At 45.5% G+C, this 17475-nt stretch overlaps 1 protein-coding gene across 11 annotated transcripts in view; it reads right to left on the bottom strand.

Annotated features, from left to right (window-relative positions):
• NFIA (nuclear factor I A) overlaps positions 1-17475 on the bottom strand; it is a 348179-nt gene that overhangs the window by 88842 nt on the left and 241862 nt on the right. For all 11 annotated transcript variants that reach the window (XM_070486374.1, XM_070486375.1, XM_070486380.1 and 8 more), the window contains 2 exons: positions 11588-11705; positions 5552-5679 (listed from right to left, as the gene is read on the bottom strand). In XM_070486374.1, the coding sequence (XP_070342475.1) occupies positions 5552-5679; positions 11588-11705 (246 nt within the window). The remainder of the gene's footprint in view (positions 1-5551; positions 5680-11587; positions 11706-17475) is intronic.

Below are 17475 nucleotides of genomic sequence, written 5' to 3'. Positions count from 1 at the left end.
GAGCAGCCCTCCGGGCCCTCAGATGAGCCAATTTTGGGGACACAGAACCTGCGAAGGTTCACAGGACAGCCACAAAGCTGCCCAGCAACTGAGGAAGAAAGACAGGAAGAACACTTAAATTCACGCATATTAGTGATTGAAAGGCTCAGAGACATCCAGCCTCGATTTCAGGGATGTGAATGTATCTCATGTGGGTTCCAATCAAAACCCAGCTTCGTGGCCACCTTTTGAGGGAAGTGGTCCTAATTCTCCAGTCTGACTGAAAAGCTCTCCTTTCACTCATGCACCGTTTGACCACCGTCAGCTAGGTAAGGTATGTCTCCCTCAATAACCCTAATAATATTTCACATGATTAGAGAATATTAACTTTTACAAAGGACTGGGGTATTCAAGACCTCATTTGATTGTTGTAACTTTGTGACAGAGACGGGGCAGAAAACACAGTTCCCATCTTACAGTGACCGACAATTGAGGAGATTTAATTTTATCCTTAAGGACAGGGACTTGTAACTCCTCTCTATGGCACACAGCCAGCACTCAACAAAGGTTCACTGCCTGGCTTGACTTGGAGGATGTGATGAGATGATGAGCCGTTCTACTTTGTGCAACTGGAGGAAGAGGAGAGCACTTCCTTTCTTGCAGTGAGGTATCCAAACACTGTGTGAGTCACTGCGAGAGGGCAACACCTTCTCTGATCTGTTTGAAAATAGGTTAGATTTCTTCTGTCTAGAAGCTGTTGAAGGCATTCCTACTTAAAGAAGGGCTAGGGAGCCCAGCACTGAGAGTGTAGGTGCCCCAGCCAGGACTGTGTGGGGAGCAGACACGAAGGGACAGACAGGGGAGCTGGGCGGGAGCAGTGCTCTCTCTCCCACCGCACGTGAGCGTCCCCTGGAGCTGCAGTCAGAATTCTGTTTGCATGGGTGGGCCTGAGAGGCTCCCGCCTAAGAAACTCCGAGGGACACCATGTTGCTGGTGTTGGTCTTACCTTGAGCAGCAAGGTTAGACCACACCTGACACAGACCTCCTAGTGTCTCATATGGGTGTTCTTGCACTTGTAGAAGAGAAAATTTGATATGGAAATCTGAAGATTTTCAGATGTAAATCACTGAGGTTACATAAAATGTTCTACGAAAGAGTCACTATTGGGATTCCTGATAAAGAGCTTATAGCAACAAATTATCTTTAAAAAACAAATTATCTTCAAAAACAATAAAGAATTATCTTTTTTTTTAAAAAAAGGGTTTGATTCACTTAAAGGAACACCCTCCATGGCAAGGATATTGGTAATAAACTTTCATATACTATCCTCATCAATGCCCACTGCTGAAGCTTACGATCAATGGTTTGCTTACTACTTGTTAATAATTGGATTTGACTGAATCGCAGCCCACAGACTGAGAACACAGGAAACATCAATTCTGAGAGGACTACTGGTGGCAAATTCTGCTTTCAGGTTTATTGAAAGTGCCCCAGATTCTCTGTTTTATAGGTTTTATTCACTGATTCATTCAATCAATTAATAATTATTGAGTGCCTCTTATGTGCCAGACACTGTTATGGATGCTGGGGTACAGCAGTGGAAGAGCAGCCCGAGTCCCCTGCTCGCAGAGTGTATATTCTAGAGGTAGAAGACGGACACTGACAGCAGATAGCTGTATGGAGAACAGGAAGCAGGGTTATGAACTAGAAGAAGATGGAAGAGAGTCAGCAGCTACCTTAGATCTCCGGGAGCCTCTCTGATGAGGGATTATTTGAACAAAGACCTAAATGCTGAGGGTTGTTTGAGTTTATGGGCAAAAAATAATAGATATCCACTTTGCTAACAGTTAATACCATTTTCTTATATGTCGTGTCCTAGGTGTAGTGAAAAACCTGCATTCCCTCCCTGTCCAAGGCTGCATAACAAGGGTTTGGGATAAGAAAAGTGGGGGATTTTTCAGGTCTTTCTGATTAGTTACTTTTTAAAAAGTATTACTATGTTTTTAATTTCAATATAAGTCCAGGACAGGGGACCTTAAAATACGAGCATAAACATTTATGGTATAAGAGGTTACTGAGTACAGAAGACAGAAACTTAAGACTCAGCAACCAGATTTAGGCCGAAGTCTGAATTCTGGATCCACAGATTTACTACCTGTGTGGCCCTGGGCAAGTCACTTGACCTTTTATAATTCTCAGTTTTCGTCTCTACAGAGGCGGGGTCACTCCATCTCAAATATTTTAGAGAAGGTAATTCTTTTAGAAACCCGGCACGCAGCAGGTGCTTGAACACCTGTAACCACGTTTTTGCCATGTGTCTGAAAGCCCAGTGCAGTGTCTGGCCCAAGGCAGGTGCCGGCCTGTTGCTTTCCTCCTTACTTATCCGCATTACCAGCTTCTCCACAATTTTCCATTTGTGCAGATGAACAAGGGTTGACGCGATGTGTATTTCTGCTTGATGATTTCACAGGACTCATGTAGTCAGTGCAAGATTAGCTTCAAAGCTTCAGATCTAGCCCACTTTGGAGACAACGGGGAAGCGGAGGAGCCAATGGGCTCTGTAAGAGAGGCAGTCTGACCTTCCTTGACCAACCTCATCTTCATCTCCTTAGCTCTCCTTCGCAGATGATCAGAGCTGTGCGCTGGAAGTGGGCGAAAGCTAATGGGGACAGGACGCCACCGACAGCCCTGAGAGAGCGCGTGTGTCCCTCACGTCTGGCCTGGTCTACCCTCCAGAGTCTTCCTGTGCTCAGGGAAGCTCACCTTTTCTGCAGCCTAGGCCAGGGAGTCCTGAACAGGCACTGGGGGGCAGGTAAGGAGGCCTTGCTTCCTAAGTCACATCTGAGGCATAAACAAAGCTTCCTGTGAGCTTGTTTTGGAGAACTACCCCAAATGCAGGCACACAGAGGCTGCTGGTGCATCCAGACACACGTACGTCCCACCATGCTCTGAAGGCAGCTCACATGAGTGCAGCACAAACAGCCTCCTACTCGATGAACCGGACCCCAGGGGAAATGCAGGTAGGCCCAATCAATGGGGGAATAGCATGAGGGTGTTCTCTGTGCCAAAAAGGGGACTGGGCTAGATGGTAAATTCCCAAAAAGGACCATCTGGTGGCATAAATTATCCAATGGCTAGTGTGAGTTAATGACACCAAAGTCGCCACAAACATGTACAACATCCTTCAGTTGAGTTTTAATGTCCTCGCAGGCCCCGTTTCAATTATGCCTTTCTATGCTGAATACAGCCAAATGTAAATTTATCCACTGACCCTCCCCAACACACATATACCATGAGCCTGCATGCTTCTGTAAGGAAACAGGGGCAGAGCAGGGAGAATGCGTCTAAGAGCACAAGGTTAACTGTGGGTGATTTTTCTATGAAATACACACACTCACATCTGTCTTCTCCCCAAAAGGCTTCAGCTATTAAATGTTAGTTATTTAATAACTGCAAGGATATTGGCATTCAGATGCTAAGATTTATGATCAATTACAATCATAACGTGCAGACAGGAACAGGAATTACTCTAAATAAAGGAGTCATTGGGTCAAAGATTCTACATTTAACCCCAATATGTCCAAAAGAAATCTACTTAAGGACCCCAAGAGGAGTCTCCGGATGGAGAAGCTTCCTGACATCAACACACAGAGCAGCTTCAATACACACAAGATGACGTCAGTTCCAGACCCCAGCAAGGATGTGCCAAACCCATATATTGTGATTCCAACTTTCACTGAGGAAGGTGAACTGGCCAGGACTCTACTCAGCCTTTTACAAAGGGTTCAAAGAAGCCTCAGGCCTCGCAACGTCCAACAGCACGTGGGTCCTCACTGATGCTGCACCGGGGCACGCTCCCGCACAGGCCTGGACAGGGCAGCCAGTATCGCCACCCTCACTGAAGCCTGGCCTGCCCTTGGCCACATCAGGCGAACTGGCATGTACTAAGTGTGGCGTGGAGCTGACATGCGGCCTCTGGAGGGGACCTGCCGCTAACAACCAGAAAGCAGCGGAGGCTAGTACCCACCCGCCAAGTCCCATGTCTCCTCACGACGGTCCCACGTGTCTGTTTCCCACCCCCAAGCCTGGATCCCTGCAAAGCAGGACCCACAGCCCCCATCCATCCCTGAGTTTGCAGAGCCAGGCGTCGTCTCACCAGAGAATCTTCCCAAGGAAGGCTGCTGAACAAGTGAGTGAATGAATGAAGAGCGAGTGAGAGGTCAGGCAGAGGCAAAGCAGAGGGAAGTTCTGCATTTTAGTAAAGGGAGCAAGATAGAGGACTCCGCTCACCCAAGGGTGCTGAAGGTTTTATTTCGTTCTGTTCTAACTACCACTCAGTAGAACTGCCTGGGGCCAGGGATGGGGGTGGTATACATTTCTAGGAGTGTTTGCAGCTTCACCACCCCCACAATCAGGATACACAACAGTTCCATCACCCCAAAACCTCCCTGTGCCTTCCTTCATAGTCACTCCCACTGAGGACGGGCTTTGATAGGGAGGAGAGAAAGCCGTTAAATTTGAAGACCAAGGGTTTCTTCAGAGATTTTCTTGGTGTTCCTCTGTTCTCGCAGGGAATTACTCTGAGGCATGGGTTGGGGGAGAATGGTCAGAAAACATCTGTTTCAAACTTACTCTGTGCTAGGTATAATTCTTAAATGGGTTATGTATGTTACCTCATTCAACTCTTAAGAATGTTGAAATAGCTATTTTTATCAAAAGATTATAAAAATGAGGACACAGGCTCAGAGAGGTTAGGGAATTTGCCCATAATCACACAGCTGGCAAGGGCTAGAGCCAGGATTCCACTCTGCCTGTCAGTTCCAAAGCCCACCCTCCATCCTCCATATCCATTTGACTCTACACATCAAGGAAGCGCTGGAGCAGACGGCCCCTGGCCCACGGAGGTTAGACCTTGAGAAAGGTTTCAAAAAGCTCTGCTACCAGAATGATTCATGTTACTCTCAAGACTCCACAGCCAAGACTGGATAGCCCGGGAGGCTAGACTAGCAACCATCATCTGCTTAGTTCACTAGAGACGGAAGTAGAGGCTGTTCTTCCATTTCAACAGAAAAGCATGATGACACCCGGTAACAGGAAGTAGGTTTAAGAGTCTCCTCATTTTACAAAAATCCCAGTATAAACTGTAGCACAGGCAACCCGTTCTCCTTTCTAACGTTATCAATCCAGCTGAAAAAGTTCATAGGTTTTTATTTGATTATTAAAAGATACTCCACAGAACCACTCCGAGAAAGCAGCTAACATAGAAACAGAATCGGAGGCAGATGGATGCTGGATGGCAGGAGAGAACGTGAGCACGTGAAAAACCACACACACTCCCAGCCTCCTCCTTGGCTGGCACGGCCACCTACATGGGCAGCTGCGACACATGCGTGCTCACGCTGGATGCTGCGCTGCTCTAGGCTCGCGCCCCTCCTGCCCCGCGGGTGTCAGCCTCGCGTTCAGGCCCCTGCATCTCCGCCTCGCGCCTGGTGTCCCACCCCATCTTCGCCTCACGCCCGCCCCACACACCCCACTCCTGCATCTCCACCTGGTGCCCGGTCCCCGCCCTCACCTGGCTCCACTTCGTGCCAGCCACTGGACTGGCTGCCGCTGCCCGGGGAGCGGCCCTGGCCGGTGTAGAACGGCTCCTCCCCAGGACTGTCCATTTCGTCCTCCACAGACTTGAGGCGCTTCGTGGAGCTGGAAGAACAAATGGGGAGTGTTTAAAAGCCATCCCAACCACCTTTCTCCTGGACACTGTGTCTCTGGTGGAAAGAAGCCGAGGGGGGAAGCCACTGACCACTCAGGGTACCCAGGACTCTATCCGGGCTCTTGTGCAGCCCAGCGAGTCACTGGATGTGGAACAAAGTCTTGGGGCTGTGTTGTTTCAAGTGTCTGGGTCTGACTTTTATTGTCACTCAAGTTGTTGCTGCCGCAACATCTGGTCCCTTTTCCTTTGAAGAGCTGAGGGCTGGCGCCTGCTCCTGTCTCCACCTGGAAGTGTCCACAGCAAGGCCACATTTTGCATCTCCTCAGGCAGTGGCTAGGACGGGGCCATCGGCAATGTCCCTAGACGTCACATCAGACCTGATGGCACCCCAGAGAGGACAGAAGTCAGGGCAAACGACCCTTCAAGGAAAGCGTGGATTGCTTTTTCTTTTTGACATGTTTTCTCATCTTCCACTTGGATTTGTCCATTCAAAAACTATTTGCTGACTAGACACTGGAGATAAAACTGGACACCAGAGACAAAAACACGAGGAAGGAGAGCATTTCCCTGTGAGAATGACAGACATGCAAAAAAGAGAGGCTGGGGATTTTTATGCCCTTCCTCTTTTTATGCCTACAGAAATTACCAAAATGAAGTTTTGGATATTTTGTTTTTGGAGATTTTTTACTTTTGGAGAGGTATGGTTGAGAACTTCCCAGAATGTAGCCCATTTCCTCCAATTGCAGGACTCACTTTTTCTCCCAATTTGAGGCTTCAGGCGTGAAAAGGTAGTGAAACGGTACATATTGCTAATCTTGTTCTAATTACCTTAATTGTTAATGCCTCTAACATACCGGAATGGGTGGATTTCAGACCTGGTGGGAGTGCCTGATGGTAAATCTCTTTCTTGTGCGCCATGGTACAGAATTCCCAATATGCTCTCGTTCATCACTTACTGTGTGCCTCCTACATGCCAGCTGCTGTGCTAGATGCTGGGACACAGAGATGGGTCAGATACGGCCTCTGTCTCCAGAGAGTTCACAGTCCAGTGGACGAAGAGACAGAGGTAAACAAACTTGTGCAAAAGAGAAACATAGGTATTATGACGGAACCACATGTGGGATATAGTGGGTCAGACGAGGGAGGGAGAAAGCAATGCCAGGCCTGGGAGGTTGAGGAGGCTGCCAGGGGAGACGGTTTCAGAGCCGTCTGTAATATTGTGAGTGTCCAGGGGACAGGCAGAGAGAAGGAAAGGGCAGACATGGTCTGTGTGCAGCTGATCATCTTGGCCCCAGGACACCCTCATGATCCAAAAACTAAACGGTTAATGTCTGGTACATGAGGGGCATTCCAGGCCGAGTCTGAGCTCATGGCGGGCAGCCTGGTATGCTCATGTCACACACGTTGTCGGATCTTTTGAACACCACTCCCAGGAGGGCCGTGAGGATCAGGCAGAAACGACATCATGAGTAAAGTGTGACCCGTGCAGAGACCTGCCAGGTGTCTGGTATGAAGTTGAAGGAAGGGAACAGCTTTCGAAAAGGGGGTGGAGGTTATGGACGTCGTATGTCTGGACTTTATCCGACAAGCAACGGGGACTCCCTGAAAAAGTCTAAACAGGGAGTGACATCAGAGTTGTATTTTAGGAAGGTCACTCTGGTAGCTGTGCAGGTGATGGCTTTAGAGAAGCACAGGGACAAGAGGGGATGGAAGTTGGAGGCGGGAGATGGTTAAGAGGCTATTGTGTCACAAAAAAAAAATGCGGAGGGCTCAATTAAGGCAAGAAATCCTAATGATCAGAGTAGGCATTCCAGTATTCTTGGCCTCTGAGTTCTACTCTCATTAGATCCAGACCACCAGAAAGCACCATCTCTGCAGCCTGCTACTCAGCAACCAAAGGGAAACCTTTAATAGCTTATTTAGTGTTCTTGGCTTGGCTTCCCTTGAAGTTGGATGAAAAACAGTCAGTTGAAGTACTGTTCTATGCTTTATGTAAAACTGAATCTACTGAAGTTCTTTATAAAAGGATATACACAAAAAATTCCTTCTAATACATAAAACCAGAAAAAATACAGTCTCTTTGATTGAATTCTTGTTGTTTCCTTTTATGAGAATATGCAGATTATATAACCTAGTGCTTCCCTTCTTGCCATGGCAGCCAGGAATCTCGGGGCGAAGTGGAAGGCCTAACTCTCGGGGCAGGTTCTTGGTACAACAGTCTCTCCTGTCTCTCCATGTGGCCCCGGCCTCTCTTTCTGTAGTTCATACTACCTGTTCTATTTTAAAGTTGAAAGCCACTTGAAATCATTTTGGAAGGTGGAAGAATACAAATCGGAAAAAAGTAAATACTTCCCTTACGTTTCCTAGCAAACAAAAGCAAGACCTGCATATTCTGATGGGACTGCGAGATCTGTGGAGAAAGGGAGTATTTTTTTTTTTAAATCTCTAGTGCCCACCAGTGTCTGGCTAACAGCAGATGCTCAAAAACTGCTGAACTGAGCTATTGACTTAGGAACAGCCATATGAGTACCTACTGTGACAAGCACTTGCCCAAGCGTCATGATTCAGCGAGACCCAACTCAAAAGGCCAACTTCACTGCTTGTCATTCTCCCATTATTAATATTTTTCTGAGTTTCTAAAGCTTTTGATTTCCTTAGTCTCCTCTAAAAAATGCAAATACACCATGCAGGCATTAAATCGTACAGGTGAAGGAGTGCAGTTATTAGCTGTCACCTTTGCTTGAAGGCAAGGCCTTTCAGGGCTTGACACAGGATAAACATCTGGAGGATGGAGGAGAGAAAAAGATCCAGAGGTGAAGAAAGTTAGAAGTGCCAGGATGGACAGGTGGAGGGCTTCCCAAAGTTTACTAACTTCACAAACCTGATAGCTGGTTTATCTCAATGAAGTTTTTTTTGGATAAAAAAATATATTTTATCCCAATTTTTTATACTACCCCTTCTATGATTTTGGAGATGTTTACTATGAAGGGGCACAAAACCTACAGTTAGTGCCTAACAATCTCCTTCTATTTCTTTCTCTTTATTTTTGCTTCAGGAAGATTGCTGCTGAGCTAACATCTGTGCCAATCTTTCTCTACTTTATGTGGGACACTGCCACAGCATGGCTTGCCGAGCGGTGCTAGGTCCGCGCCCAGGATCCAAACCTGCAAACCCAGGGCCACCGACGTGGAGCACGCACACACTCAACCACCACGCCACTGGGCCGGCCCCTCCTTCTATTTCTTTTAATTTATGAGTTAGTCACTGGTTTTGGTTTCTTGCTCCTGGCTCTCTCACACACTGATTCTGTTCTCCCAGAGACACCCGAGGAACATAGCCAGTGGTGAGACCCTAGACTAGAGGGGGGCAGATGTTCTTCGAAGGAGTGACACACCATCTCCTCTGAGTGGAATCTTCTCGTGTTCCTAGCAATTCTACCCAGAAATTAAGGCATAACTATCACCTGCCTTCCAAATATTGGCTTAATTCCTACTATGTGCAAAGCCCAGAAGACTTTATACCCATGAAACTGCAAAATGCCTCTTTGCTGAGTGTTCACAGCACCTGAAAATTCCCCTGTGTCTCCCTTACCAGTGTCTCCCATCAGTCTGTAAAGCTCCTGTCACTTAACTTTATATCCACGGGGCCTGGGACAGTATCCTCAGTACGTAATAGATGTTTCTTGCTGAACTGGAAGAGTTAGACACTGTCTTGTAAGGGACTTACGGTCTAGATGGGGAGCAGGACATGCACATACCTCAAAGACAGCAATAATAACTCAAGGCAACAACTGCTAAGTGTCCAGGAAGAGTAGAGATGCTCGAGATTGCCTTTTGAGGGCCTCATATTCTCCTGTTCCTTACTGAAAGAGCCCCATTTCTAAGAGGACTCCGTGGTAAAACAGCATGTTATTTCAGTTCCAACGGACCTGATTTTGAATGCAGACTCTACCATTTACTAGGTCTGTGATCTTGGGCAGGTTACTTAACTTCTCTGAGCTTTGGGTTGATCCACTGTTAGATGGCAACAGTGTCTATATTGTAAAATTATTGTGAAGACTAAGTGATACGTAAAACACCTAGTACGGTGCCTGTCTCAGAGCAGGTGGCCAGTTAATACTGGCACAGGAGGAACAAACAGTGATTGATTGATGAATTTTCTATATGTAAATTTGGGGTATTCTTCCGGGCACATTTTCTAACCTGTATGCAGATAATTCTGCTGAGTCTACATATTTAAAGAATAATTTTTTAAAAAAAATCATCCTAGGAAAGTCTAACGAGAGTAAAACAAACATGTTACTGAGTTATTAACTACTGATGCTGTTTATAATTAGCTCCTTATCAGTGTTAGTTATTTGCAGAATATGAGATTGACACCAGCCTTTTAAATGACATTAACCACGAGGTTTCCACTCCCAGACTCACAACAAAAGAGCTGGAGAAGTGGACAGGATGGTTGGTGAGGAGCATGCCCCCAAACCATGGATGTTTGGGACACCTGTGGTCTGTGCACAGCACACATATGACGACAGGCAGCCCGTCAACCCTACACTGAGTCACTGCCCACAGTGTTGGCAGAGCTGCTCAGGCTGGCTCAGCACAGTCACACACAACCTCTCTTCCATCAGCAAACGGCCAAGATTCTCAACATGTGCTAATGCCAGTGTGTCCCCAGCTTACTCTTTTATTAGAAACGTACTCTGGACTTGAGACTTCTCTTCCTGAGGAGCAGAAGGGAGCCAAGGGGAACGTGTACACCACAGGAAAGCTCATGGTAGGATTTGGTGGGGATGTTTCTTTAACTGTCTTCCAGGTATTATTAGTATTGACTAAGCTGATATTTTTTTAAGTAATGATGGTTAAAATATATAAATTCAAGGTAAGAATGAATCTCTACCAAGGAATATCTCTGTAATCTGGCCATTGTTTTAAATCATAAGACTCCAGTACTTGCTTTAGGAGGAATACACCTTTGCCAAACATTTTTCTGCAAAGTACGTAAACATTAAAGATCATTCTGCACCATTCTTTTCTTTGTCATCACAGTCCAGTGCTAAAGCCAATCTGTAAAAGAGGACCGTGGCTTTAATGCCTAATCCCTTTCCCTTGGGTGCAGGATATCTGGAGACAACAGGGTCTTGCAAAACACTTCACTGTGACTTTGGCTTTGTGACCTCCAGGGGTTCCAGAACCTGGCCTGGTTATCTGCTATGCTCTCCAGCTTTATTTTCTTTAAGGTCTCCGGGTGCAATGGGGTTTATGATCTGGCCTCACCCTGATATCGGATTGCATTCACTTTTATAAGCTCACATCAAGATATCAAATAGGTTTCATCTCTTAGGGCAACTCCAGCAGAATGGATTTTGAGACTTTTGAAGGCTCAGCAGGAAAAGAGCTGTAATGTCATTGTTGAGCTGGGACTGGTGTCACCAGTGTCAATTTTTCTGCCAAACAAGCCAAAACACACACCCTTTCCCCTGCTCAGGCCTTGTCCTGCATTTCCTGGGCACACGCGATGGGTCACCCATCCTCCTGCACATCTTTCCTCAGTCTTCACTGCCCGAGGACCCCTTCCTTGTCCTCTCCATCTTGCCAGCCCAGAAAACATCTACAGCTGAGCAGTCATCTCTTTTCAGATAAGGACTTCTTTATTTTTAGCCTATGCCACACTATTTAGCTCACTGTTTTTACTGTTGGGTGAAGATACATTTATTTATTTCTGCTGCATGGGTATTTACTTCTTTCCCAGTGAGACTGAAAGCCTGTGGGGCTGAACCTACCTCTCTAGCATCTTCTGCTACCACAGGCACATTGCTAAGTGCCTAGCAGGCCCAGAGTTAACACCCAGGGCGTAGCTATGAGGCAGGACCTCTGTAAGAGCCGCCAATCAGATTACCTGGTAGAGGACGTGCTGGGTAAAGACCTCCTCATGGCTCCTGGACTCATGCTATAGTATGAAGAACTTTCCAAATCTGACAGAGAGAAATTTGGGCCAGTTCCTGCAGCTATTGGTGCTAGAATAAAAAGAAAAAGAAAAAGGAAACATCAGTTAAATTCTGTGAATAAAAGATCAACAAGAGCATATTTCAGTGTTGCATTTGACACATTTTATTTTCAAATTTATATGGTAAGTTTATCCAAAATAATCAGTAATGAACTCTGATCTCAAAAGAGGTTAACAATAAAGATCATCTACACCGGAAGGCTTATTTTTCCTAGTGTACCTTTCGTCTTTCCTCTTTGTGAAACGGTAAATTGTCACCAAAGTTGCAACATTCCTGGATGCTTTTAACAAAAATACCTCCATTTTTTGGTATGAAACTTCTCTTGAATGACCAGTCGAAACATTCCGTGGGCTTTTCTACCTTGGTCTGATGCTGATAGAGTCCACTCATGTGTATTTTGGAATTAGAACTGCAGATTAATCTTTCATGTGTGATTTGCCCTTACTCTGAGTCTCCTCAGCACCCTGCTTACACATTTAATTTAATCTTTGTCCCAGCTTCTAATTTAAGGCAGGTCCTGAGCCATCATTTTTGTAAATAAAGTTTTACTGGAACACAGCCACACCCACTCATTTACATATTGTCTGTTTCCACACTAGACAGCAAAGATAAGTAGCTGCAACGAGACCATATGGCTCACAAAGCAGAAAACATTTATATAGAAGAATCTGCCATCTGATTTAAGGGATTGTTAAGGATAATTCTGACTATGTGTGATTTTCAGAGCTGACCTCTGTGTGAGATGTAATTCCCTATATTTTTCCTGTCCTGGAACCTCAAGATGTCTTGTTTACAGTAGTAGCTTTAATAAATATTTTTTAATGAATAAATAAATAACATCTTATAAAACTGTGTAAAATTAGTGGTACAACTATATTAATGCAAATAATCTCTTCTCTTGAAAGATTATGCAAAAGTGGGAGTAACAGACGCATATACTACCGTGTTGAGGGAATGGTTTGAGAGTTAAGCCCATATAAACGGATATATAAATAAATAAAGTAGAGGCTAATATTCATAAAAAGAAAGGATAGTTAGGAATCTCATGAACCAGGGACTTTCATTCTTTCAACGCATGATTACTGAGTCTGCTCTTGCCAAGAGCTGTGCTGGGTGAGGAAGGCCCTTGGATGGAAGACCCTGACTCAGCTCCAGAGGGTGAGGCTGGCAGGTTAATTTCCACACAGTCTGATGAGCCCTTTGCTAGAGTTATTCCTACACTGACGGGGCCGCACAGAAGGGGTATCTAACCCCACTGAGGGTAAGCAGTCAAAGGAGTGAAAGGGCCTCAGAAAATGTGACGCCCGGAAGAATGTTAGAAGCACAAGCAGGAATCACTCAACGGAAAGGGAACAGCATTGACAAGGTAAGAGAAGAGCAAACGCACACTGGATTTCTGATAACTTTGTACAATGTAGTACACAACACATGGGGAAAGGGAGAGTTAGGTAGGTCACAAACAGTCTGTAGGTTTCTCGAAGGCACATGAATTTGAGTCCAGCAGACTTCCAAGTTTACAGGCAATTACAGCACTTACCATGCTCCACTATAACTGGGGACTGTTGGGTTATACTGCCAGCCTCTCATACGATCCCTGACACAGGGAGGCAGGTAGCAAGCACTGGTCAAATGGAAGTGATTGTTGTCAAAGGAGAACCAACAAAGTGTGGGAAGGCTACCATCAAATCTGTGTTTCTAACATAGAAACATTACCCAGTCCTGAGGGTGGGCATGGGTGGTGGGCAGCTGAAGAATATAATCAGCAAACCAGAGAGGCCAGTGGAGTCACCAAAATAAGGCAAATGGGGGTATGGTCTAAACTCGAGGAATGGAGAGGAGGCTGATATAAGGGATTTAGGATTTAGGATCAAGAAAATTGGTTGTGGGGCTGGCCCCGTGGCCGAGTGGTTAAGTTCGCGCGCTCCGCTGCAGGTGGCCCAGTGTTTCGTTGGTTTGAATCCTGGGCACGGACATGGCACTGCTCATCAAACCACGCTGAGGCAGCGTCCCCCATGCCCCAACTAGAAGGACCCACAGAGAAGAATACACAACTATGTACCAGGGGGCTTTGGGGAGAAAAAGGGAAAAAAATAAAATTAAAAAAAAAAAAAGAAAACTGGTTGACTTCCTGAGTGTGGTAATAATGGCAATGGGGAACATGGGGGAGACTCCCATGATCACTGGTGGGGAAACCCGGTGAACCAGGGTGCTGTAATAAAATTACGGAATCAAGGAATGGGGAGTGGTTACAATGATTGCTTAGAATACACAGTTAGTTATCTGATTAATAGCAGTGGCTAAACCTTAAGCATAACTGTCATTATATAAAAACGGTCACCACTAGGAAATGGAAAACCCTGATATTCACATATACTTTTTGAAATTCAAACACATCTCTCAATGACAGGCTTCAATGGAGGAAGGGCCTTTGTTTAGTTCAAAAATGAATGGTTAGGCTTCACAATAAGTGTAAACAGAGCTCTAATTAATAATTTTGCTGGTCATTCCCTAATTTGCTTTCTATATTAAATTTATTTGCATAATTTCCCCTTTTATTTCATAATGTTTTATGTATGAAATAGGCCATGGAGGGGGGAGATGACTCCAATGGGGGCCTCTATTGGCCAGCATTGCTTTTAGTAACCTGGCAGCTAAGAGGTGCTTATTAATGTTTGTGCCTCACAGAGCTCAGAGACGCACATCTCTCATTAACTAAAGAAGTGGGAGGAAGCTGGTCAGTGTCGGGCGCATTTAGATTTTCTTCACAGATTTCAGGATAGGGTTGAGGCCTCGCTGGATGGAGCAGCTGCTTCATTCCTAAGCTCGAGGAAACCGCATGAGCCCTACTCCCTCCCTCTTGGCAGGAAAGACAGAGCAAGGCGTGAGCGTGAGGAGCGGCTGGACAGAGCAGAGAAGTCTGGGGCCCTCAACCTAGTGGTGAGCATCCAGCTGTACTTAGATTTAACATGCCATCTACCACATTCTACCCCAGAAAAATGTCTTTTACCCTGATTATCTTTTTAAAATGTCAAGGGAGCTGGAATAGGTGAAGGAAGCAAAATACATGCATAAATATGGTGTGCCCACCTCTTAATCTCAGAGAGATTAATAAAATGATTAAGCCTACAGAAATGTCCTTAACCTCCCTGTGCATTTACTTCCTGAGGCCTCTTAGTGACTGTATTTGTCACCCAGCAAACAACAGCAGCTGGCCTCGCAGCATTGGGACACTTCCCAGGTGTCTACTGGACGTCTGGTGACTAACTGTAGGGCTTGACAAACTGGTGATGTGTGTCCTGAGTTTTATAACATCAGTAAATTTCTGAAATGAGAATGAGTTTCACAAGCTGTGCTAATAAGGCACAGACTCAAACTCTGCCTTCTTCAAGAGTCTTGAAGCAAACCCCAGTCCTGTGCGTGTCACAAGAACGTCGGCTAACTGGAAAGGGTTCTGACATGGCCAAAGAGACAGGCTCCTGCCTGTGGGTGGGGTTGTTGTCAGTGTCCCACCACAGGGTAGGTGTCCCAGGGTCTCTGATCTGGAGAGCTCACAGGTGACCAGGAACTCGGGAGGTGGCTTTCTGAGTCCCTAAGGAGCTGTGTTGCAATCAGCACTTTCTTTACTAGACCTAATTTAATTCTCAACACAACCTTTTTAGGAAAGTACATTTCTAGATGAGGAGAAATAAGCCTGGAATGAGGTGAAGTCACTTGCCCTGGAGAACAGAAAGGCAAGAAAGAGGAAGAGGCAGGATTAAAGTTTGAGGACATCTGGCCAGAAATCTGTACTTTTCCTATCACACCACCCTACTCTCCTCTATGATATGTGCCTTAAACTTGAGATGATAAAAAGGTTTACAACCTAAGGAAATGAAAAAATAACACCTGAATACCTAATGCAATGCTGAACGTGCTAAATCTCACAGGAGAAATGCAAACAACGTGTCAGGAAAGTTCAAAGGAGTAATAGATCACATTGGCTTGTGGGATCCAAAAAAGGGCTGATTCCAGGAAGAGGCGGCACTTAACCAAGCCTTCAAGGATGGCTAGGATTTGGAGAGGCAGAGAAGGAGACAGGGGAGTGTTTCCAGGCGAATGACAGCATGTGCACAGGTCTGGAGGCAGGAAGTGAAGCGAGTGACTCATGGGGTCCAGGACAGTTTCTGAGTAGGGCAGTGGTAACTGCTGCATCTGTGGACCATCAACGTGATGACAGCATCGGAATGCCCGGGGAGGACCGCGACTCTGGAGCGGGGATCAGTCAGCAGGCTGATCAGGAGTCCTGGCAAGAGGGGATGGAGGCCTAAACGATGCAGTGAAAACAGAACTGTCACGATGGTTATACGTCACCTCTTATAGGGGAGCAAACAGGTATGAAAGACATGCTTCCCATTATGCACGACAAAAGAGCATATATAAGCAAATGGTGACATCATTCTGACCAATATACAATACCAAAAAGACATATACAACAAAATGAACTTCTTAGCCAATAATGGTACTGTGTCATTTTTGCAAATTAGGGAACTAAACATCGCCAAGGGTTAACGACTTGTCCAATGTCTGCCTAGGACGTCAGGCTGGGCATCTGACACTCACAGCTAACCGCCTTCCGGAGTGTGACAGATTACGGAGCCACTGCCAATCACATGCGGGCATGATTGGCCTGGACCAACCACAGCACTTCCTGTCTGCTCCATATATTGTAAAACCTGATTTGTTCCATTTGTACTTGACTGTAGGCTTTATCATTCTTTATTTATCTCATAGCTAACATCTTCCACCCAACTAAACTGAGTGCATTTTGAGCACCGTAAAGAAAGACATCCCAGGGCACAGAAAAAGTGCTGGTCTAGGCCTGGGAGAGGTGGAGTCCCAGCCCTGCCAACAACCACCTATGTACCTTGGATCTCATAATTCTAACAATTATTGTAAAATGAAAACTCACCGCCACTGCTATGGCCATCACCATGACAATAAGAAGGACTAACATTTATTAAGCATTGTTTATGGGCCAGACACTGGGCTAAGAGCATTAGTACATCATCCCATTAAATCCTCACACCGCCACTAGGAAGGAACTGTGGCATGAAGAGGTTAAGTAACTTTCCTAGGTTATGAGGTCACAGGGTTATGCCAGATGACATTTAATCCCACACGTCCTACAGCCTCTTTTGTGTTCCTAAACAGCTCACCACAGATTTGTATACACAGCTGATGATCAATAAATATGCTCTGAATTAACGAGAGTAAATAATTACCCTCTCCATTTATCCCCCTCAAACTTTAAGCAATGCAGAATGAAACTTGGAAATCTAGAAATATACGTAAGTAGTGAGGACTGGCTCCTCAACTTTCTTAAGCAGTACTGCAATTACTCTAACATGAAATATTTGTGGATTTTGTTCCACTGAGGAGTTTTCCTCAAAAGGTTAACTTTTTGGAATTGTCCCTTCAGATGTTATTCCTCAGTCATGCATCCCCCACCCCCTTCTTTCCTGTCGTGAGTAGAATGCAGTCTTTGTGTCATTTCTCAATAAATGGTTTGCTATTAAGGAATCATTATAGTAATGTGGACCATTGGAAGCAAGGGGTTACTTTAGTAGCTGACCCTCTTAATGACCTGCTCCTCTGCACACATTAGTAGTCAGATAAGGGTGTAGCTCCCAACCTCCGCCATCCACCAGACACAGTCTGCTCAGGCTGGCAGATTTTGTTAGAAAGAGAGGGTGATGGAAAAAAGAATTCTATCCAACTTGTCAAGCTACTCTGCCCGGGA

This window comes from Equus asinus, chromosome 16, assembly GCF_041296235.1.
Source record: "Equus asinus isolate D_3611 breed Donkey chromosome 16, EquAss-T2T_v2, whole genome shotgun sequence".
NCBI classification, from domain to species: domain Eukaryota; kingdom Metazoa; phylum Chordata; class Mammalia; order Perissodactyla; family Equidae; genus Equus; species Equus asinus.
Note: the sequence above shows the minus strand (reverse complement) of the source record. Positions and strands in the feature narration are given on the sequence as shown.